Below are 22,935 nucleotides of genomic sequence, written 5' to 3'. Positions count from 1 at the left end.
TGGTGCAACAGGCTCAGTATCCACAAGAATGGACAAGTAAGTCCCCAGAGCTGACATTCTGAGCCCCCAGCCCTGCAATGCCAACAGCCCTGCACCGCCAACAGCACATACCCTCTTTTCCCCTCTTGGAGTACCAGACCAGTGGGCTGAGCCAGAGAGGGGCCGATAAAGAGGGATTCTATGACTTCCTCTTCCCCAGTATCCAGCAGGAGCTGAAGCAGGTGGCACACAAGGTGAGGTTGGGGGTTACCATGCCCCATGTCTAGCAGCACATGAGCCAGCAACACCCCAGGGATGATCTGGCAGACAGATGCAAGTAAGCCACCAGATCCTCATTTACCCAAAAAGGCTCATTTCTAGAGAAATTAGGCATTTTGAGAGAGTATGTGATTTTATCAGTGGTCTGGTCTCACCAGCCAGGCAGCCAACCAGCAGTGATGACCAAGGGCTAACTGGGCTCCCTGGGGACGTTTGGCACTGACACCAGCTGGCTCTGTGCCATCCCCAGAGGGGCTGCATCTGCCAGCTGGAGGGGCATCTCGGCCACTTGCTGAGGCCAGCAATGTCCCAAAACTTCCACTTCTTTTGTGGTAGCAAGCGATGCTGCATCTCCCAGTCTTCTGGGGAATTCAAGTGACTACAGCCACCCCTCAGGGTCAGAGACAGGACCAGGGTGGAGGAGGACTGGTGCTGAGCTGTCACCTCTGTCCTGAAGGTTATTCTACTGGAAGCACCAACCAGTGCAGTAGGTGGGCAGTGCAGCAGGACCAGACTCCCTGCCTCATCTGCCAGCAGGTGGTGGTGGAGTGGCCCTGTCATGACACCTTGATCTGTCCCACCAGCCGCAGCACCTGTTTCCACCACCACTGCATCCAGTCAGGCAGCATTGCCCCCAGCTCCTGACATCACCTCTGCTGTCACCTCATTGTCCAGCTCGGGTGGAGTGAGCGGAATCCCCACTGCTGACACCACCTCTGCCCCAGGGTCTGGCACCGCGTTCTGCCCTGCACTGCTTCTGCTGCCCACTCTGCCAAGTGGTGCAGACCTTCCAGGCAGAGATGCTTAAAATTCCCAGTAGGTCGGAGCCCTCCTCACTGTCTTCCTCCTGTCCCACAATGGCTGGTCTCCCTCCTGGTTGTCCAGGTGCTGCCAGGGGATCCCTTTCATCCCTGGTGCTGAGCACTGCCCTGCTCGTGCAGGGATGCTGCCTGGGAGGAGGATGGGCCATCAGTGAGCATTTCTAGTAGCCCAGCTCCTGTGACACTGTCCAATGCCTATGCCTGGCAGGACTGGAGTAGTCAGAGAAGAAAGGATCAGTGCCAGTGGCCCTGGTCCCCACAGCTCTTTAGTGAGGACCTTTTAGCAGCCTTCTGCTATCTAAAGGGTGCTTACAGGAAAGATGAGGAGGGACTCTTGATAAGGGACTGTAGGGATAGGACAAGGGAGAACAGTTTAAACTGAAAGAGGGGAGATTTGGATTAGATATTAGGAAAAAATTCTTGACTGTGAGGGTAGTGAGACACCAGTACAGGTTGCCCAGAGAAACTGTGGATGATTCATCCCTGGAAGTGTTCAAGGCTGGGTTAGATGGGGCTTTGAGCAACCTGGGCTGGTGAAAGGTGTCCCTGCCTATGGCAGGGGAACTAGAACCAGATGATCTCTAAGTTCCCTTCCATCTCAAACCATTCTAGGATTCTATGACTGGACTCTTGTCCTGCTCCAGAGCCGTAGGCAGCCTGCAGGCTGGCCTTCCAACCTTCCTGTCCCCAGGGTGAAGCAAGGATTTACAACTCTAAGGATTTTAGTTTTGGCTGTGATCTGCAGCCTCTTGGCAGTTAAGTTTTTGCCATTACTGCTTGCCCACTTCTTCCCAAGCAGGATAGCTTCATCCAATTTAGACTCTTTCTACTGACTTAGCCCCCCCAAAAAACAAACACTCCAGTATCAGGGAGGAGATGGTGCATTAACAGTAAGAGCTGGAGGGAAGACAGGATTCTGCTGGCACCCACTGAGACCAGCTTATTGCAGTGTTGCAAATGAAGCCTCAAGTAGGTCCTAGCACAGCTGGAAAAGGGAAGCATTTGCAATTATAGAATCACAGAATATCATGAGTTGAAAAGTTGGAAGGGAACAACTATTATCACCAAAGTCCAACTCCTGGTCCTGCACAGGAGAGTCCCAAGAGTCATACTGTATGCCTGGGAGTGTTGTCCAAATGCTTCTTGAACTCAGACAGGCTTGGTGTGACAGAAGTGTGATATAATCAATTACTGAACACCCCAACAATGCACACGCAGAAAGAAGCCACAAAACTTGCTACTTCCTCCTTTTTTAGCTTTTTCTGGCCTTGTTCTGATTTTCCTCAGGGTGCTGGTTAGGGAACTTCATGTCCCAGCCTGGCTCTTAGCCAGCAGGTCACTGTAGCAGCAATAGTGTAGGTATCACAGGGTTTTGGGCTCTGGCCATTGCCTGCCAGACACTCAAATGGAATCTGAAAGTTGCAGATCTGTGGCCAGTGCTTCCCCTTCTGTGGTCTCCTTGATCTCTCCAGCTCAGCAAAAATGGGTAATCCTGGCATAATTTCTCTGGATGCACCCCTGGATGTACTCATTTTCTCTGCTTGAACCTCCAGGGGAATAGAAGGAGGGCAGTGGCAGCAGGGGCTGAACATTGTGCAGAGGAGATACCTGCAGCCCCCACATGGTCCCCATGCCCATTGTCTGGTACTGCACAGGCCAGTAACCCCCTAGGGATGCTCTGGTAGACAGCTGCAAGAAACCCATTAGATCCTCCATTATACAAAAAGGTTCAATTCTGCAAAAATTCATGATTTTGAGAGGGTATGTGTCTTTATCAGTGTTCCAGTCTCATCAGCCAGGCAGCTCACCTGGGCAAGGGCTAACTGGGCTCCCTGGGGGTATATGGCACTGACACTAGCTGACTCTGTGCCATCCCTAGAGGGGCTGCATCTGTCAGGTGTGGGGCACCTCAGGTACCCACCAGAGCCAGCAATGCCCCAAAACTTCCACTTTCTCTGTGGCAGCAAGCAATGCTGCATCTCCCAGATTTTACCCAGCATTACCCCCAGCTCCTGACATCACCCCTGCCCTCACTCCATTGACCAGTTCCAGGGCAATCAGAGAATGATTTGTTTGGAAGGGATCTTAAATATCGTTTCATTCCAACCTCCCTGCCATGGTCAGGGACACTTTCCACTAGACCACGTTGGTCAGAGCCCCATCCAACCTGGCCTTGAACACTTCCAGGGATGGGTCATCCACAACTTCTTTGGGCAACCTGTATCAGTGTCTCAACATCCTCACAGTAAAAAAAATTTCTTTCTAACATGTAATCTAAACCTCCCCTCTTTCAGTTTAAAGCCATTCCTCATTCTGTCACTGCATGCCCTTGTCAAAAGTCCCTCTCCAGCTCTCTCACAGGCCCCCGTTTGGTCCTGGAAGGTGATAGAAGGTCTCTCCAGAGCTTTCTCTTCTCCAGGATAAACAACCGCAACTCTCTCAGCCTGTCTTCACAGCAGAGGTGCTCCAACCCTTGGATCATCTTTGTGGCCTCCTCTGGACTCAATTCAACAGTTCTACATCCTTCTTATGTTGGGGACCCCAGACATGGACACAGTATTCCATGTGCGAGTTTTTAATCCTCCTTGGTCTGTAAAACAGAGAAGTTGTTCTGCAAGAGCACCTCAGGGTTTGGGGGAAGTCTCTTTCTTTTGCAGGTCTTTGCCCTTGCACGTTTCCATTCTTCCACACTAATCCCCCTCCCTTCTGTGTGTGCCATCAGGAGAGTTTCTCTGTGCGTCCTCAGGGGAGTTTCTGGCTGTTTGGCTGCAGGCAGTGTGTCCACTGCAGACTGCGCTTGGAGCCAGCTTTCTAACTCCTTCTCAGCCTCCCTGATGGTATGTAGTCTTCTCACTGCCTCCTGCAGCTCAGCCACCTGCTGGTGCAGGTCCTCCACCTGGGCACACCTTCACATCATCTGCGGGCAGGTCTGTCCGTGCCCCGGGAAAAGTGTCTTGGCACTTCCTGCAACTGAGGTCTGCACTGCAGTCTCTCCTCTCAGCAGCTCCATTTGGGTGTAGGCATCAGCCACCACCGGGGTAGATGGTGCAGGCCCCCCAGTCAGAGCTGCAGCCTTTGCTCTCAGACAACTGTCCACCATTCTGCTCTGGAGTTCAGGTAGGATAAGTGCCCTCAACCTGTGCAGGAGATCACAGAACATGCTCAGTTGCTGGGTTATGTGGACTTCAAGTCTCTCCACTCAGCCAGTGGAATGCCCCATCTTCCAAGAGATGCCCTTTTGCTCCCCAGGGCTGCCTTTTGTGGCAGTGGGGGTGGCTGCCATGATTCCTGGTGCCCTTCTAGTGCTACTTTGATATCAATCCTACAGCAGCAGGAAGGAAGTGTTTCCCAGGCTGACATTCTTGTTAGTCCCTTGCATGCTGCATTTCAGACACCTCCTCAGTATAAGACGTGTCCAGTACGAGAGTAGGGCAGCACTGGGTTACCCCTCTGTGCCAGCTGCACATAGGTGCTACTTGTGTTAATTTCAAAAGATTGTTCTTTTATATCCAGAAGACTTGTTTTGTCGTTTCTGTGTTAGTTTTTATTTTTTCATTCTGCTCTATTTGTAAGATTCCTTTCTCACTTAATGGTTCATTTCCATATCTAAAAGATAGCAGATGTAGATTGCTGACCTCTGTAAGGTCAACAATGAGAATTCAGGTAACCTGAAACAACTTATATACCCTCATAGATCCAGCAGGAAAAGGCCAAATAAAAATAGGTTAATTCCCAATTCCAGAAGGTAATTCCCAAATGCCCCCACCAGTCCACATTCAGAAAGCAATTCACAAAACTTGCTACTTCCTCCCTCAGGGGGAAAAGCCCCCTGGTTAGGGAGCTTTGTGGCTCTGCTTGGCTCTTGGCCAGTGGGATCACTGCAGCAGTAGGGTTGGTGTCACAGGGGTTTAGGCTCTGGACTATCCCTGTCAAGCACCCAAATGGAATCTGAAAGTCACAGCCCCATGGCCTGTGCTTACCCTTCTGTGGTCTCCTTGACTTCTCCAGCACAGCAAAACTGGGCATAACTTTCTAAGTATGATGCACTCATTTTCTCTCCTTGAAACTCAGGGGGAACAGAAGGAGGGGAGCAGCAGCAGTACCTGAGCATCGTGCAGAGGATAACTCTGCAGCCACCCAGCTCCAGCCCCACTTGTGTTCCCTCGGCCCCTGTAGCACTACAAAGTCCACCACTAAACCATGTCCCTAAGCATAACATTTACATATCTTTTAAATGTCTCCAGGGATGGTGACTCCACTACTTTCCTGGACAGGCTGTTCCAGTGCTTGACAGCCCTTTCAGAGAAGAAATTTTTCATAATGTGCCCTGGCTCAACTTGAAGCCATTTCCTCTCCTTCAGTCACTTGTTACTTGGGAGACCAACCTGCACCTCACTTTAGCCTCCTTTCGAGTAGTTGCAGAGAGCAATAAGGTCTCCCCGCTGCCTCCTCCTCTCCAGCCAAAACAAACCCAGCTCCCTCAGCCACTCCTCCGAAGACTTGTGCTCTCTCGAATCTGAAAGTTGCAGACCTGTGGCCAGCACTTCTTCTTCTGTGGTTTCTTTGCCTTCTCCAGCTCAGCAAAACTGGATGATCCTTACATAATTTTCCTAGAATGATACACTCATTTTCTTTCCTTGAAACCCTGCACCCACCCAGTGGCGGGGGTACAAAAGGAGATCAGCAGCAGTAGGGGCCAGGCATCGTGCAGAGGAGAGCCCTGCCGCCACCCCAGCTCCAGCCTCACTTGTGGTTCCCTCAGCACTCCCAGCACCATGAAGGTCCTTGCAGCTGCCATGGCTCTTCTGCTCCTTGTGGCCATCTGTTCCCCAGCTGAGGCTGCTCCTGGAGATTCCAGCATTGGCACACCATCCCAGCTGCAAGGTATGCTCTCCTTCTCTAGGAAAGAGCCCCATCCCTATTGATGGGACCCCTGTGTCCATGGGGAAGGCTGGGAGCAGATGGTCATCACCAGTGCAGGGACTCAGTCTCAGAGGTGGAGGCTTCCAGGGGGTGTCCCCAGAGGATACAGCACAGCTGACAGCGAATCCCCTGGGAGCCACAGGCAGAGCCTCTGCCACAGAGTGGGGTCTCACTGGGCCTGCCTCTGTACCCTCACAGACATCATCCCCACCTCTTGCTGCTTCAACTACTTGTCACGCCCCATTCCACGCAGAATGATCGCCTCTGCCCACAGGACCAGCAACACCTGCCCACAACCAGCCGTGATGTGAGTACCCAGCATTGCCAGGGCTCAGGGGCAACAGCCAGGGCAGCACCCCAAGGATGTCCAAGGGTGTACGGGAGGGACAGGAACACCCATGGTGCTGCCAGCAGAACCCAATACAGGCACCCTGCTGCCCTGGCTGAGCACCTCAACACTGCTTTATCCCCAACAGTGTGGTCACCAGGAACGGGAGGATGCTCTGCGCAGACCCTGAGACACGCTGGGTGCAGCCATATCTGAAGGACTTAGAGATAGTGGAGTCCTGACTCTTCCCCACTGCTGCCCCAGTGCAATGAACTCGACCCCCAGCACCAGACACACGACAAGAATGCTTGAGCTGCATCGTTCTTCAATAGGAAAATTTATTACAGTTGACATACATTCGCAAACTAAATTTTGCTTGCTAGAGTGAAAATACAAAAGCTATTAACATGCCTAAATAAAGTGTTTGGCCTGTCAGACCCTTTGGGTGTCTCTGAAGTCCCTGTTGGAGCCCTGACAAGACAGAAGGGACCCACGGAGAGCCCCTTGCCCTCCCCACTCCGTGGTTTCACTGCTCCCCCTGTGGAGGGTGGCCCCATGACAGCTCCCACAGTACTTCTCCCTCTCCAGCCCAGACTCAGCTCCTGCCCTCCAGCATGACCCAGACATACCTGTGGGGTGACAATACCATCTCACCCATTTTTTGGGACCCTCTCCACACAGCACATGTGGAGCCCAGTAACAATCCTCCTGGGCCAGGTAGCCCTGCTGGGCATCTGCCACCAGTTCAGTGACATATTTGCCCCAAACACTGGAGGATCAGGACAGTCTTTGCACCAACATCCCCACTCCTAGACATTGCCCTCAGGCCCTGACACCACCTCTATCCTCACCCCATTGCCCAGCTCTGGGGAAGGGAGTGGGACATCTCTGCAGCTGACACCAGCTCTGCCCCAGGGCCACTCTCTGCCCTGCACCACTTCTGCTTGGACCAGGACACACAGAACAATACCAAACAGTCACTTGACACAGATGTAAGGGCATTGGAGAATGAGATCCAGCAAGCCAACATAAGCAAATTAATAGTGCTGCAGCCCTTCTCTATTTCTAAAAAATTCCCCAGCGTAGCTCAAAAACTCAGGCAACAAAATGCATAAAGCTGTGCACAAGTACACTCAAAACAAGAAGAAGGGTGGGAACCTGTGTGAGTTGATATAGCATGGAAGTTGAATTTATTTGCAGAGAGCCTGAAAACTCAATCAATACTTCAAACGGCAGACAAGACAAAAACACCTATTCCAAAGTGATTCAAAAATATATATATTCATTGTAATAATAAGAATAAAACAAGCTCTAAATCCTAAAAATGATGTGTAGAGCTCTGCAAGATTTGGGCAAGGCTCATTGGTTTCTTTCCCCACCACTGGTTTGCTGTACTTCAGTGTGTACTTCAATGCTCATTTCAATTGCTCTTCAATGCAACATATATTGCAATGCCTTTACCCACTCGTGCCATTTAGTCTTACAGCCACAGCTTCTAGATTAGTGACACTGAGAATCACTGACTTGGGAAAACGTGGAAGAGAAAAGAGACTTTTATATTGCTTACAAGGCAAAAATGAGAGTCCAGTAAAAATCTTCCCTGGAGCATTGTTTTCAGAAATCTCATTATACTTTAGGTAATCTATTTGTCCTCATAGAACTGATTTATAATTCATGAAGGCTTGGTGTTGACAGTACTACAGAGCTACTCTTTAATTTGATCACGGTCACACATGAGATCTGAGGTGAATTTGTGAAGTAACCTTTTGCTTCCACTGCCAGTTAGTCTCAAGAAAGTAACTACATTGCTAAATAAGCTCAACATAAAATTGTCCAACCATGCTGAAAAACCTGTACTACCAAGCTTTGAAGTGTGCAGAAGAGGATTCATCAAGAGGACAAGACAAGGAACATCTTCCTTCATCGCCTTCCTCTCAGAAACATCCATGGAGTTTGCTGTATATCTCCTGTACTTCTTGCATAGCAGCATTATATTTTAGTGCATTTTCTTAAAACTGGGAAGGATATATACCTACCCTGGATTAAATATTGGGCATTTTCACAGCACCATGGGGGTTTTTTTGTCTAAATAAAGGTTGACTTAATCCTGTCCAAAGGTTTCCTGTTGCCCACTGCAGCTCTTGGCTGGCTCCTTGAGGAGGGAGCACTGCGGTGGGAGGCTGGCACGATACAGGACAGGCTTCTGCCCAAGACCTGCACTCTGAGCACTGACCACCGAACCCAGAGCCATTCCCACAGTCCGCCCCTCGAAAACAACCCAATCTACTTGTTAATGCGTTTCTCACAATCCTTCTCCCCACACCATCATCTCTGCAGTCCCAGCTGGAGATGTCCTCCACTGCCACCTCCAAGGGGGAAGAGTCCTTCTTCCCCTCCTACGGTGCACAGGGGGATTCATCCCCGTTCTTGCCTTCCACCCTCCCTGAGCTGCCTTTTCTTTTTCTGTGTACTCTTGAACATTATGCTGATATCTGGAAACTTTGTTTAATCAAAATCAGTGGCGATCAAACACACCCGTGTCCGCTTTTCCTCGCACAGCTGACAGCAACACCTCGTTGCGGGACGCGCAGAGCGCAGGAGAGCGTTCGCTGCAGTCACTACAGGCTGGAGGGGAAGAAACACACAGAAACTGCTACACTCGGCACATTTGCTGAAGCAAGCGCTCAGGAGAATGACACGGAGGGCTCGATTTTCGACCTAAACTGGACTCCCAACCAGTTTTCCAGCACCGACATCCCCTCCCTGGCCGAGGTGGGCGCGGAGCATCTCGGGACTTGTAGTTCCCGGTGCGGCCCGACATGGCGGCTCCCCGGGCTCTGGCGGCTCTCGCCGCCGCGCTGCTCCTTGCTGCCGCCGGCCAGGCCAGCAAGTACTCCCGGGAGGCCAATGAGGGGCTGGCGGCCGCCGGCGGCAAGCGGCGGGAGGCCGGGGAGTTCCGGGTGGTGAGGCTGAACCAGATCTGGGAGAAGGCGCAGCGGGTGAGTGCCGCGGCACGGGGCGATGGCGGCGCCCGGAGGGGGAGCGGGGTCGGGCCAGGCCACTTTGGACACTCCTTCCCCGTCAGCCGCCTCAGGAGATGGAGTACGGGAGCTGTGTTTGAGGAGAGATCGAGGCTGTTCGGTGCTGGGCCGCCAGGCTGCGGTGCCTTTTGTTGTGTTCTCGGTCATGGCTGTCCCCGGCCGGCAGCGCAGGGACCCGCTCCGTGTGGGCTGTCCCGGCGGCAGGGAACAGCCGCGCTGTGCAAAGTGTGCTCTCGGCAGATGAGATACGTATCTGTACTCTCCGAAGTGTTGATCTTCCCGTGTTTAAATCTTGCAGTTAAACCACATGGCCAGGAAGTTGGAAGAGGGAGGGAAGTCCCTCTGGGGCCATGGAGGATCCGAGACTGGCTCCAGTGCTGGTCGAATGCTTCAGCCCTGTCGTTGAGGGCTGTGATGCTCTCATCTGGCTGAAGGCCTTAGTTCCCATTCTGCACAGGACAGGATCTCACTGAGAGAGGAAGAAACCCTCCACCCTGCTGGTTGTGTCACCCTCATTCACACCAAGTCATGTAGACACATGCAGGGGCAACAACAAATGGCTATCACCAGTCCCAGATGAGAGCCTTAATTTTGACAGTGATACTTGAGTTTCTCTCATTTTGAGCTACGAAACAATATTTAATTAAAGTAAAAATACAGTAAAAATATTTAATCACAGTGGAAGTATTTGCTTAGAAATAAGCAGAACAACTCCAACAGGAGAAGAGCACACTGTACATATCCCCTGATTATTGTGGACCTTGGAAATTAGGCTCATGACTGGCAAAGATTCAGTTCTTTCAGGCAAAGAAATATAGTTAATATTAATTCTGGATCTTCTGTATCCTGAATAGACATTCCTCAGCTCCTCCAGAGCTACTGAATTAGAGGTAGGGCATCCCTGGGTTTAGTCAAAAACTAGAACCCTGCCATAATGTTGCTTCCCAATGTGCCAAAAGAAGGTATCAAAAATATTCCTTACCAAAATGGGAGAAGGATTCAATGGGACATAAGGCAATGTATATTAATGAAACTCCAGCTGTGAACTGAGCTGAAGAAGAAACAACATGGAGACTAGAAATAATCGATACTAGTATTGTCAGTTTCCTCTTACCATTCCAGTTACAACCTTTTTTAATTTTCATACCTGGATCTTCTGCAATTAAAATTTAAGATGCTTTACATCATCTATGGTAAGATACTAAACTATAAAATTAACTCTGTCAGTAAAGAACTAAGGTTTAGTAAATTCTGCGTGAGCCAGATTTTAGAGATGCAACATCTACTTGAACTAAATTTGCCACCTTCTAAATTTCACCTTTGTGTACAACTGACACACAGTCTGTGTTTTATAAATCAATTTTTCAGTATGTCTGGGCAATACATGAAATAAGAGGAAAACTATGTGTGTTACACCTGCATTGAAATATTTGCGTGTGCCAATGCTGAACTCTCTTTCCTTTGTTTTGGTAGTGGTAGAGATAGTACTGAAAACAGGGAACTTCTCTGTTGTGACATAAAAGATAGATGCTGCAATTCAGCATTGCAACACACAGCAGGACAAGCAGTCCTTGGGAAAGCCCCAAAATGTTACTTAGTGGGACCAGGAGCTGGCAAGCCAGAATTCCTTCTTGCTTCCCTGAGAGTGGGAGGGGGGATTTGATCTTTCTCTAGCATCTCTTTTCATAGGTATACGCTTAATATAAAAAATTTTAAAAGTTATTTTATCACAAGACTTCTGCTTAGTCAGACCCTAATTCTACAGTTGTTTGAACTGGTGGCAAATAGGTTTCATGTGTGTGATTTGGTCTTTAACAATCCACTATGGCGTGGCTGTTGCCATTGGTGCTGGTCCAGCATCACTTGTTAAGGGGATTCCTGGCCATCCCAAAGCAGCACTGGGTTCCAGCATCTGGGAGGTTACACCTAAAAAATTTGTGGTAAAGAACCCTTTCCTCTGAGAAGCAACGGTGTAGGTAATGATGTTGCAGGTAGTGATTGTAGCCAGGCAAACAGCAAATGACTTAATTGTTGTAATGTTTGACAAATTTCCAGCAGTCATTTCCAGAATTGCCAGGTACCTAACTTGGATGTTAATGTCCAGGCAGCATTAGGAATGAAGAGTAAGGAATGAATGTAAGGAACTTGTTGCTTTGTTATTTAATCATTAAACTTAGCCTTGCACCTCTAACCTTCTAGTTAGTTATTCCAGCATATAGATGGAAGTAAAGTCCACTAACACCTTATTCCAGATGTTAGTAAAGTGATCAGGATTCTTACCCATTGACATTTTTCACCTGGTGTTTTTTAGGGTCCTACGTGAGATGACCGTGAATAAAGCAGTTCTTGAGCTGAATACTTTAAATTAACTTATGTATTCACTCTGTGTTACATGAATGAGGCAGGCAAGGGGCTTCCAACAGGTTTCAAAGGATTTATAACGATTAAAAGGACAGTTACTTGCGCTTTGGACTAAATTGTAATGAGAATCAGAAAAATATTACTGGAATTGGGAGAATTTTAATAGAAGCTTTCTCTTTTTTTCCCTTAAAGAGCAGTGGACTAATGTAGTTCCTTAGTTTTTATTAAGAGTGTCCAAAATCTGGAAGTTCAGAAGTTCAGGTTCAGCTTACAGCAGTGCGGCTTAGCCAGCTGCGTAGTAGTCATTGTCTCTGTTCCTGTTTTCTCTGTAGTTCACAAAACTTCAGGCTGACCTGGCATTCATTTTAACTTTAATTTTTTTTATTTTCCTATCTTTAGCCTCAGTGTTTTATCTTTTTGTTCTGTTATGCCAGACAGAAATACCTCTAGGTTTTGTATGTTTTAATGCACATAAACCATGTTAAGAAGTGATCTGAGAATTTTTTTCATTTTGAATCATAGTAAAAATTGCTGATGAAGTGTCTTTGACCTGCAAGGCCATTGTCAGTGACCTGGTAGTCTGAAAAACTGTACTAACCAATGAAGTTTACCAACTCACTGTAACTATATGTTTAAAAGGTGGTCCACAAGAAAGCACACATGGTGACAATGGCACCTTGTTTGAGAAAAATTGCAGTGCTACAATATCTGTCCTGGCTTCTGAGGTAACTGCAGCAAGAGGTGACTGCACGTAACTGAATACAAACCTTTCTCTGTTCTTGTTAGCTCCATCTTTCTGCTGTGAAACTGGCAGAGTTGCATAGTGATCTAAAAATACAAGAAAAGGATGAGCTAAGCTGGAAAAAACTGAAGGCTGAAGGGCTAGATGAAGATGGAGAGAAAGAAGCCAAACTCAGACGCAACTTAAATGGTAAGAAAGAAGAAGTTTAAGCATTGAATCAGACACATGCCCGGTTAGACACCTGTGTTTGTGTTCAAACCATTAAATAACAGGTTGTCTGTCTGGACACTGAGCACACACAAGCTCTTTGGAGGTCAGTAGGGAGCTGCAGCAGGCTAGCAGATTCCTTTGCTCCTGATATTTTCAGAAGAGGTCATTAAACCTGGGAACTCTGTGTCTTAAACTGTTAGGTTTTCCTCCGTGAGCTGCAAAATCCAGCTCTACAAGTCAAGGATGTAACCAGTCTCTCATCTTTCATACATCCATAGTTGGTCCTCATGTTTGTGTATCTTCTATTTCTCTGCAGTCATTATGACTAAATACGGAATGAATGGAAAGAAGGACTCTCAACTCGTTGATACCAACTATATTAAAGATGGTACAGAAAGTGACACACTAGATGATCCAAGACTGGAAAAGTTATGGAGCAAGGTGAGTACGGTTTCCAGGAACTGGAGTATTGGAAATCAGTGTTTCTCCATTGAACTGTTGGCTGTATCTTCTGAGAGCCCCCAAACTTGGAAGTGATAAGCTTTACTACTGTTCTGTTAAGTACTGGCCAAGCTTCTGTGCTCTGTAGCTCACATCTTCGTGCCCTGAGGGTATCCCACCTGCATCCAGATCATCCAGGTGTGGCAGGTTGTCTTTGCAAAAGAAAACACCCACATTGGTCTGCACGAAGAAAAGAGCCTGGGTCCACTGAGCTCAAATGGAGAATTTCAGTCAAATTTCATTGAACTCATGATTTCCCTGAGTGTATTAGTATATCTATGGTGTTTTTCACAGTTTTCTTATTGTTGTTTATCGGCTTTTTTAAAAAAATGCATTTAAAATAGAACCATTTCATAGACTGTTTACAAGTGAAATATATACGGGGAGGGGTTTTAAATAAGAACTTTCCCAGTCTAGTATTCAAGTGGAAATTTCTAGGATATGCATTCATGCTTAAAAAGTGTGGCTTTAGAAGTCTGAAGAAAACTTCTTTTTGACATGATTAAAGCCACCTTATCCATCAGTGTCTAAATCCTGACCTCATACTAATATTAAGAGAATTAAAAGATCTAAGGAAAAGCTGCACTTAATAATTTTCTAAATGTGGTGGAAAGTGGAAAGACGTTTTGGCATGTGAGTGCACTTAAAAGCACTTGGCCTGGAAAATATAATCAGCTCATGTTTCTTTCAGGCCAAAACCTCTGGGAAATTCTCTGATGAGGAGCTGAATAAGCTTTGGCGAGAATTTAAGCATCACAAAGAAAAGATTCATGAATACAATATTCTGTTGGAGACCGTGAGCAGAACAGAAGGTACCTGAACATTTCTCTGATGTTTCGAGATCAGTACAACTCTCTTCTCTGCCCATTGCTTCTATCATTTCCAAACTTCTTTGAAACTCCTGACATTTCTGTCAGAACTGCTTGCAGATGCTGACATTTTCAAATACTTACTGGGTTTAGTTCTGCATTAGCTTCCAAAAATCTTGCCAGCTAATGAAAATGTTGCCATTTTAGTTTTCCAATTCTGCCTGCATTTCAAGCAGCTAAGATACCATCAGATTAACAATGATGGCCATAGTAGTTAACTGGAAATTGTGCAGCAAGCTGCTGCAAAATGTGGTTCTAAAGTCTGCAGAACATGCATGTTTTATCTCACCGGCTGGGATATACTCCTCCACCAAGAGGATATAGTCAAATATCTTAGGCACCGAGCCTGAGGTGTATTAGAGCATCAAGGATCTGAATCCAGCTTGCTGTACTAATCTGAGCTAAAATTCTGAGAGCTGAAGAATTCTAAAGCTGATAATTTGATGTTTGCATTGTATAGTCCAAGCTGGAAGCTGCTGAAAGTCATTTCACTGTCAGATATTCTGGTTGGTCCAGGGAAGAAGACAAAGGACTCATCAGCCATCCCTATCCCATTTCCTTAGCATCTTTTGTTCACCTTTGATTTGGTGGATTTCTATTGACCTATAAAGATTTGGCCTACAATCAGTAATTCTCGTTCTTCTTCAACAGATATCCACAAAAATGTTATCAATCCATCTGAAGAGAACCTGGTGAAAGAGGAAATCTTGCACAACAAGCACAGAGAACTCAAAGAGAAGTTAAGAAGCATCAATCAGGGGTTTGAGCGTTTGCGTAAAGTCAGTCATCAAGGATATGACACAACCAGTGGTATGATACAGTGGGGTTTGTGCTTATTTGGGATTAATTTCATTTTAAAAAAATAAAAATCATTGGGCAAGTAATAAGGTGTAGCTACAGTATCACAGTAATAGTGTACCACAGTGGGCTGAAGAGATACAGCCAGACTGTTCTGTGTGGAACCCAACACTAGAAACCTAATGAAAGGATAGGAGCAATGTGTTGAGATGGTAGTTCTGTCTTCCACGCCTACATGAGTAGGGATATTACACTTTCAGCCCCTGGAGGGCAAGCAAAACAACGTGCAGAGCAAGCAATGCTGTTATTCAGTTCTATGGGGATTTTTTTGCTTTTGAAAAACTACTTGCTACAGCAGTACTGTAGTTTTATCCAGTACTTGTATTTTTTCCCTTTTCATCTAAATAGATCTATTAGTAATGCAGTGTTTAGTGTCTCTGTGTGTATGTATATGAGAAAGCATGCTCATACTTCCTAGAAGTTGGGCATGAAAGCATTGTGTCCAGATTTTCATTTAGTGGTATCTGTTTGTTTAGAATTTGAAGAACCGAGGGTGATTGATTTGTGGGACATGGCCAAATCAGCCAATTTCACTGAGAAAGAACTTGAGTCTTTTCGGGTAAGTAGAATTCCAATGAGATCTCTTACGCAAAGATATTTTCCCACATAAAGAAATACTCAATGTTACTCTGATTGCAGCCACTTCTGTATTACCCTCCAGCCATCATAAAAAAAAGTAATGCTTCTTTGTTAATACCATATAAACATGTATGTAACTAGTCATATGCATGGTTCTGTTACAATCAGCAAAATGAAAATTCTGAATCCTGTCAGAACAAGTGTCACATATTTCAAGTCTTTGAAAGATTGAACCCTGCTTTTTTGTTTCCAACGCACCAGATTTACCTCTCTTACCCAGTGTCTTAATTACTTCTTTGGGAAGCAGTGCAGCCTATATAACCAGCAATTTGCCTCTCATGCCCACCTCTTGCACTGTTAAGTTCCCGTTGGAGCTATGTTGAACTAACCCAAAACTCCTGTGACTGCTCTTCAAGGAAATATAATAGAAATTAATTCCTATGTGCTTCATATTGGTTTTATTCAATTCAAGTTGCAATGAGACAATGTTTGATTATCTTTTCATCTGACTCTTCCTGTTTATCAGAATGGATTTTGATTGATAGCCTGAAGAAGTAACTCTCTTTAGGGCTTCTTCATGGAGCTGCATGTACAAAAGATGTTGTCTTACCAGCCAGGCTGGGGACACTTTGAGCTTCTTTTCCAGATAAGGTAATGAGAGAGTTTTAACTGCCTGAGACCAGGTTTGAAATCTATCTCTCTGAGATATTAAAGATCTGTATTTATTTATTTTAACTCACGTACAGCCCAATTCTCTTACAAAGCAAACATTTTAGTTACACTGATTTCAGTGGCCCTGCTTCTAAGAGTGTCAGAGGAAAGGTGCTGAAGTCTGCAACAAGGCTTCTACTCAGTGGGACATTTTGGTCAGGGCTGTACAATTGCATGAGAGGTAAATTTGACCTTCCTATCTGCCACAGTGAAAAAGAAAAAAACAATTCCATAAGCAAGAACACATATCTGCTTATTAATTCTACTGTTTTAGTAGAAATCTTTCATGCAGACCCTCATCACCAGGTCAAACCTGTATTGTTACTGTGATTGTTGGGACATCCTAACAAAAGTAAGATGGGAAGAATCAATAAAACATCTGCAGCTAAAATGATTTATCAGACCATGAAACCTCAAACTGAGGTCCTGAATGGAGTATGTAAAACAGACTGAAATGTTCTACGGCGAAAGGAAACTATTTTCTTGTCAGAAATATTGAAGACAAAACCTCCTTCCTTTGAAAACTGAAAAAAGAACTATTAAGATGATGGATTTTAATCTTTTTTTTTAATTGTCTTGAAATGAGAGAAATTTTGCCAGCCACCAGGACTGAAACACACCAACGAACAAAATGAAGTGGGCTCTATCTAAGCAGGATTTTACTGCAGGGTTTGGTTGGGTATCTCTGGATGTAATGCATAGACCTGCTGCCACAAGTGGCATAACAGTTTGAACTGTTCATATCCGCTTCACAGAGGACGTATCCTAAGACACAGAGAAACTGAATCTTTTGCCTTGAATTAGCAAAGCAAGAACATGCTTTGGTGGGTAGAGACCTTACTCACTCCCCCTTATCAGGCTATCTGAGGACTGTCTCTGATACATCACTGAACACCACAGGCTGGCCACTCTCTTTGGGGCAATTTAAGACTTGCTTTTTGTTTGTTAACTAATTCATCCTATTTCAGATTCGTCATAGCAGAGTGTAAATCCAGAAAACATTTAAGTCTGAGCAGAAAAAAACAGATCCAGGACCTGATTTTGAAAAGAGTCTTCTTTTAAAAATTGTTTGTCTCCCTCCCCTCTCCCCAGTCCACTGTTCTTATGCAAAATTTTTTATTTGGTGTTCACTGCTTTCATCTCCCAGCACCTCACAGCCATCCACAGTCTCCTTTTAAGGACTCCGCAGTGGGTCATTTTCAGCATCTGCTTTCAAAATCAGGTATCTGGGTGGTGATGATAATGGATTGTCCAGACCTTGTTAAGAAGCAGGGAATTGAAAAAGCTTTCTGTGCTTCACTTAGAAAAATATCCTTAGGAGTGTCTTGGCAGGAAAAGAGAAAGGAAGCCTTGAAAAGAAAATCCTGTGAAGCTGTTTGTATTTGTTGTCATAGGAGGAGCTGAAACATTTTGAAGCAAAAATTGAAAAACACCATCACTATCAGAAACAATTAGAGATTTCACACCAAAAACTGAAGCACGTAGAGGGAACTGGAGATAAGGAGCATCTGAACAGAAACAAAGAGAAATATGCCATGCTGGAAGAAAAGACAAAAGAACTAGGATATAAGGTCTGTATAAATCCAGTGTGCATACGTGTTGAAAGCTTAACTCAGCAGTAGAGGGTAAGTAGATTGTCCAGTGCTGATTTTGCATGCAAGTTGAATGACTTCCAGAGGGGGAGTTCAAGGCACTTCTGTTCTCATGTTTAGTAAAGGATGCACATAATTGGTTTTTATGGACCTAATTCTAAAAGGCCTGAAATCTCCCTATTCTCTGCTCTCCCCGTTGTCACATATACTAATAACATCTAATATATTAATTATATTGATAATTTCTTGTCTTACTGAAATTTGTGTCATGTGTTTTGTTTTCCTGATAGGTAAAGAAGCACTTGCAAGACTTATCCAGCAGAATCTCTCAAGGTCTTCAACACAATGAATTATAAAAATTCGTTCTACTTCATGGGATCAATCTATTAAGACAAAACAGATAATGTGATTTTTTGAACAGGGCTTACTAAGGAATCCTTCTGAAATAGTAAGGATTGAACAGATTTGTCCTGTAAGAAAATGTATTTTTTTGTCTCCTTAATTGCCAGTTTTGTATTTGCACTACAAAATTAAATGATTAGATTATATATTTAAGTTGCACATCTTGGATCATATAAATATCACATCTGAATCAAGTAGCAGCCTTTGAAATAATCAGTCATGTCAAAAGTAAAAATATGTGAACTCTCAAAAGATTCCTGCTAGTAAAAAAATACTAATCTTACAGTCAGGTAAGATATTCTTATCAGTGAAAGCAAACACTGAGGTACAGGCAGTTAGAACAGAGACCAGAAAAGTCTTTATTTCAATGCTTGTCCTATTACATTTCCTACTTAAGGTAACAAAAATACTTCTACTGACTTTGAGCAATGGCTCTGACTTTGAGCAGTGGCTCAGAGCTGCACTGTGTATGAGTCTTTCATGTGAGAGGGGGAGGAGGAGTAAGGAGGGAACAAGTACTGAGGTCAATTCACACAGTTTACTTATTGACTAACACATCTGAAGTTACTGAATATTTGTGTACAATTATCTTGTTCATGGTTGCTTGGTTTTGTTACACTTAGTCATTAAAAAAATCAAAACAAGATACTGATGTGGCTTTTTTTGTTTTCCTTCCCTTTCATATAGCGAGGAGTAACCAGACCTGAGTTTTGAGCATGCTGCTTATTCCTGTAATGTTCATTCACACAGTAGTTTTTAAGAGAGGAGGAGTGGCTTTGTACCACAAGAATGTGTTTCTATGTTCTGAATAGGCAGGAGGCTCCCTAAAGCAGCTTCTCTCTGAGCACATATTCCAGTGCAATATCCAGTAAAGGTTATTATCGCTTTCCCTTTCAAGACCAGATTTTTCTGGTCAGAACTTTGGCAAACATCAGATATCTGGGTTGAAATTGTCTATGCTGACCCTTTATTTCAAATGACACTTTTCAGGAACAAGGCTAAGGCAGAGGTCCAGCGTAGGTAAACTATTACAGCTGCTTGGTTTAGGAACTCTGTGACTTGCAGATTGCAGTGCTGCCATGTGCTACATGAGGAAGCTGAGCCTTGCTCTCCCTACCTGTTCCATGAGAAATAGTGAAGAGATCCATTCAGTCAGAATAAGCCACTCATCCTGGGTCCATCATGGGATAAAAGTAGCATGATTCTGTACATAAAGACTAATATTATGACGGTGATCTGAACCAAAACTGTGGTAGCTGTCTTACTTTGAGATTCCAAATCTCTTTCTTTGAAGCAGTAAGCTTTTTTTTACTTTTTTAATTTTACGTAAGCTAAGAGTTATTTATATTTCAGAGACTCATTGTCCATCTTGATAGCAGGCTACTATTAATATTATCAGTCTCCTTAGAGATGGCTCAGTTCACGTAGTTTATGGTATACATCACCTTCGGTTGGTAAGCTAAAAAAAAGTAAACCCAAAAATGGCTACAAGCTATTTATGAGAAAACTGGTTTGTTTGTTTTTCTAGATGCTACACACTGTTTCTTCCCCAAACTATCACTTGGAAGGGCTGTTCAGCTTCTGTATCAGAGCAGTAGCTGTATTATCTTACAGGTTTGTCTTTATCATTATTTTTTTTCAATTTTTAAAGGAATGCAGAACACTTTGTATTCTATACTATGTTAGAAAGTGCAGACTTCACTATGTCCTTCGGTTTTCCCTTGGGCAGAGTAAGAATTAAATCTATGAACCCCAAATCAGTTTGGTGGCTGTAGCTTGGATGTGGAGAGGCCCCCAGCACTTGTTCTTGGGTGAAGAACTTGCACACATGCACTAAATACATCAGCAGAGGAGAGGAGTTAAGCAAAGCCACTTCTGCTTAGCAATCCTAACTGGGTTCTGTGGGAGTGGAAGAGCTTTTCCTGAGCATGTTCAGACACTGCTGCTGAGGGAGATGTGCTGCATTCGGGAAAGCAACGTGAGTGTCTCAGCCTACACTACAGGCAGGCAGAGCAGCTGTGTGCTCCACACAGGAGGGCAGAGCAGAAAGCTGGATTTCATCTTCAGCATGTACCTGAAATAGAATATGCTTACTGAAGAATTTCTGAAGAAGTTCAGAGCAGCACAAGGTGCTGGATTCATGGAACAAATAACCAGGGTCTGATGAGTTACTGAACAAGTGCAGAGCTGCTTCAGCACAGGATTTAAAGAGCAGCGATGGCTGAACCAGGCAGTGGTGGGTGTACCTTGTCTTTACCCACTACACCATGACAGTAATTGGGCTCAAAGGCCAGGAAGGCTCCAGCAGAGAGAATGTTTGGCAAGCACGGCAAAGTACAAGAGGCTGACAAAATATTTACATGTCACAGTAATTTAAAATTGGGAACGAGTCACAGATCAGCAGCAGCAAAGGTTGGAGACTGGGGTCAGCACAGTCACCTCACTTTAGCTATTGAACGTAGATGTTAATGAGTCATCAGGCCCAAGGATTGTTCACATAAACCTAGAGGAGAAAAAAAATAAAAAGGCTATTGCTGCCCCTGCATCCAACTTCCCCCTGAAATAGTCTGTTGCTGAGGTAGAGTCTACAACAGCCTAGGGAAGACATGAGGAATAGTCTCCATTCCTGTCAAGACTCCTTGGGGCTTTCCCTGATTTTGAGATTTGGGGACAGAGTAGTGTACAGGCTAGTGAGGTGTAAAGTCTGATTTCACTCTAGTGTCTATAGCCTGCACCTCACACACAACAACGTATGTACAAGTCAGTTAATTATTTCAGTTTTTAAGCCTCCAAAGACAATTCATATGGCCAAAATAACAAGAGTGGGTAGTGTTTGAGACATTAAGGATTAAAAAGTAACTTGAGTCACTACTGTTGTGTTTCTGTAAATAGCAGCAAAAATTCAAAGCAAAGAAAAATGGTATGAATGAAATACACATACAGTCCTGTACCCCATGAGAGGTGAAAATGGAGTTCATAGGTGAGACTGCACGGAAGAGGCATCTGAAAAGGAAAGAACTAACAGCTTTTAAACAGTGGTTGAACCTTATCTTCCTTAGTAGGTATTTTATGCCATCCTTTTGCAATTATTTAAATTACCAAATTTTTCAAACCACTCTGAGAAACAATTTGAAATCGAAAAGTGGGAGCAAAAGAGGGAGGAAAGAACTGCATTTATTAGGAGAAAAAAAAATCAGAAAATTTAATATTTTATACAGTTAGTCAAATTCTGCCCTGAAAAAGAACCTCAATTTAAGTAAACATGTCAGTGACTAGAATTAGAACAGATTTTATTTGTTAAAAAGTTTGGGGGTGGAAATGAGAGGAAAATAAATACTTAAGGCATTAAATACAACAGAAATAACCAGGTCTTTCTTAAATAAGTACATCCTACATGTTGGTACAACAGCTAAGATGGCATCATTCTACCAAGACAAGGAACAGCACTACAGTAGATGTACTACTGCAACAATTTGCACATTCCAAGGCATCCTGATGCCTGATAGATCCACAATAGCAAGAGTATTTAAATTCACCAAGCAGAGATCATTTACATTTTGTGAGCTGAGTTACCATGTGCCTTTTCAGATCCAGTTCCTTCAGGTAGGGATCTCAGTGCTCGGGAGCTGGTAGAAGCAGGATCCTTGGCTGGGCTCTCCTGCTTGCTGTGTGCCCAGCTCTCTCTGTGGAGTTCCCTCAAGCCAGGGTTAACAGAGCTTTTGCACAGAAGGTGATAGAAAACAAGAGACAGAGAAACCAGCTTAGCTTCCAGAACGTGGCTGCCTTGACAGCTCATCTTGGGTGAGCATTTAGCAGGGCCTCAGAAGGGCTTCAAGCCCTGACTGGATAGCAGTTCAAGGACAGGAGGCACATCTCAGTGGCTGCTGCCTTAATCCCAGCTCAGGGTCTGCAGCTTCACTTCAGCAGCCATCTCACCCCGTTGACCCTAAAGGGAGCTGAAGGGGCCCTAACACACCATATTTTCAGTTCTGCCATTTATTCAACATGTGGGTCCAGGTGCAACAGTGCAGTTAGTTACACCCCATGAAAGAATGCAGGTCCCCAGCCAGGATCCAGCGTGCCACAGTGCCCAGAACCGGAGCCTTGCACTGGGAGCCAGGCTGCTGAGAGCTCCTCTGCAGGCCCTAACCCAGTGTCAACCCAAGTACAGTGTTCAGCTCTGGGCTAACCCAGCCAGAGATAAAGCACAGTTCATATGTTTCATGCCAAACATACTCATCATCCACAGCCCTTCCTTGCCATCATTTGGTGCCACTTCAAAGAAGGTTTCAGCCTGTTTTTTTTTTTTTAAAGGTGCCATTTCACATACAAAAATCTACTAGTAAGTAGTAAACAGGCAGTTTCAAAATAATATTTAAATGCAGTTTTTCTTTCCATAGTATTTATGAGAATAGAAGAAATAAAGTAATTAAATAAAAGTCAGTAAATAGAATAGATTGTTGCTTTCAATACAAACAGACCTACCTTAGTAACTGAGAATGGAATGCTGCATTTTCTATATGCATTACATTATCTAACAAACTGCTTCTAAATACCAAAACATTTCCTAATACAACAGACAGTTAACATGTATTTCAGGCCATTCATATAGCACCTATGGGGAAGCAGGATGTAAACCTATAGAAAAAAAAGACTGTATGGATTTCTTTTACTGGTAGCCAGAGGCATAAAATAGAAGCATTCATAAAATCTGTCCAGTAGAGCCAAAATAAATTCAT

General features: G+C 44.7%; 2 protein-coding genes across 2 annotated transcripts; both read left to right on the top strand.

Annotated features, from left to right (window-relative positions):
- Positions 1-5,854: 5,854 nt before the first annotated feature.
- Positions 5,855-6,759, top strand: LOC113986618 (C-C motif chemokine 5-like). Its single transcript, XM_027718438.2, has 3 exons — positions 5,855-5,963; positions 6,201-6,309; positions 6,479-6,759. Exons 1-3 carry the CDS (start codon positions 5,855-5,857, stop codon positions 6,570-6,572), a joined length of 312 nt encoding a protein of 103 aa, XP_027574239.2. The 3' UTR covers positions 6,573-6,759.
- Positions 6,760-9,119: 2,360 nt separating this feature from the next.
- On the top strand, positions 9,120-18,840 carry LRPAP1 (LDL receptor related protein associated protein 1). The gene is made up of 8 exons (XM_027718439.1): positions 9,120-9,329; positions 12,519-12,663; positions 13,001-13,125; positions 13,877-13,997; positions 14,706-14,864; positions 15,389-15,471; positions 17,597-17,773; positions 18,085-18,840. The coding sequence occupies exons 1-8, from the start codon at positions 9,150-9,152 to the stop codon at positions 18,148-18,150; spliced, it is 1,056 nt and encodes a 351-aa protein (XP_027574240.1). The 5' UTR covers positions 9,120-9,149; the 3' UTR covers positions 18,151-18,840.
- Positions 18,841-22,935: the final 4,095 nt, after the last annotated feature.

Source organism: Pipra filicauda, unplaced genomic scaffold (assembly GCF_003945595.2).
Source record: "Pipra filicauda isolate LSUMZ 115617 unplaced genomic scaffold, ASM394559v2 scaffold459_size522612_pilon, whole genome shotgun sequence".
NCBI lineage: Eukaryota > Metazoa > Chordata > Aves > Passeriformes > Pipridae > Pipra > Pipra filicauda.
Note: the sequence above shows the minus strand (reverse complement) of the source record. Positions and strands in the feature narration are given on the sequence as shown.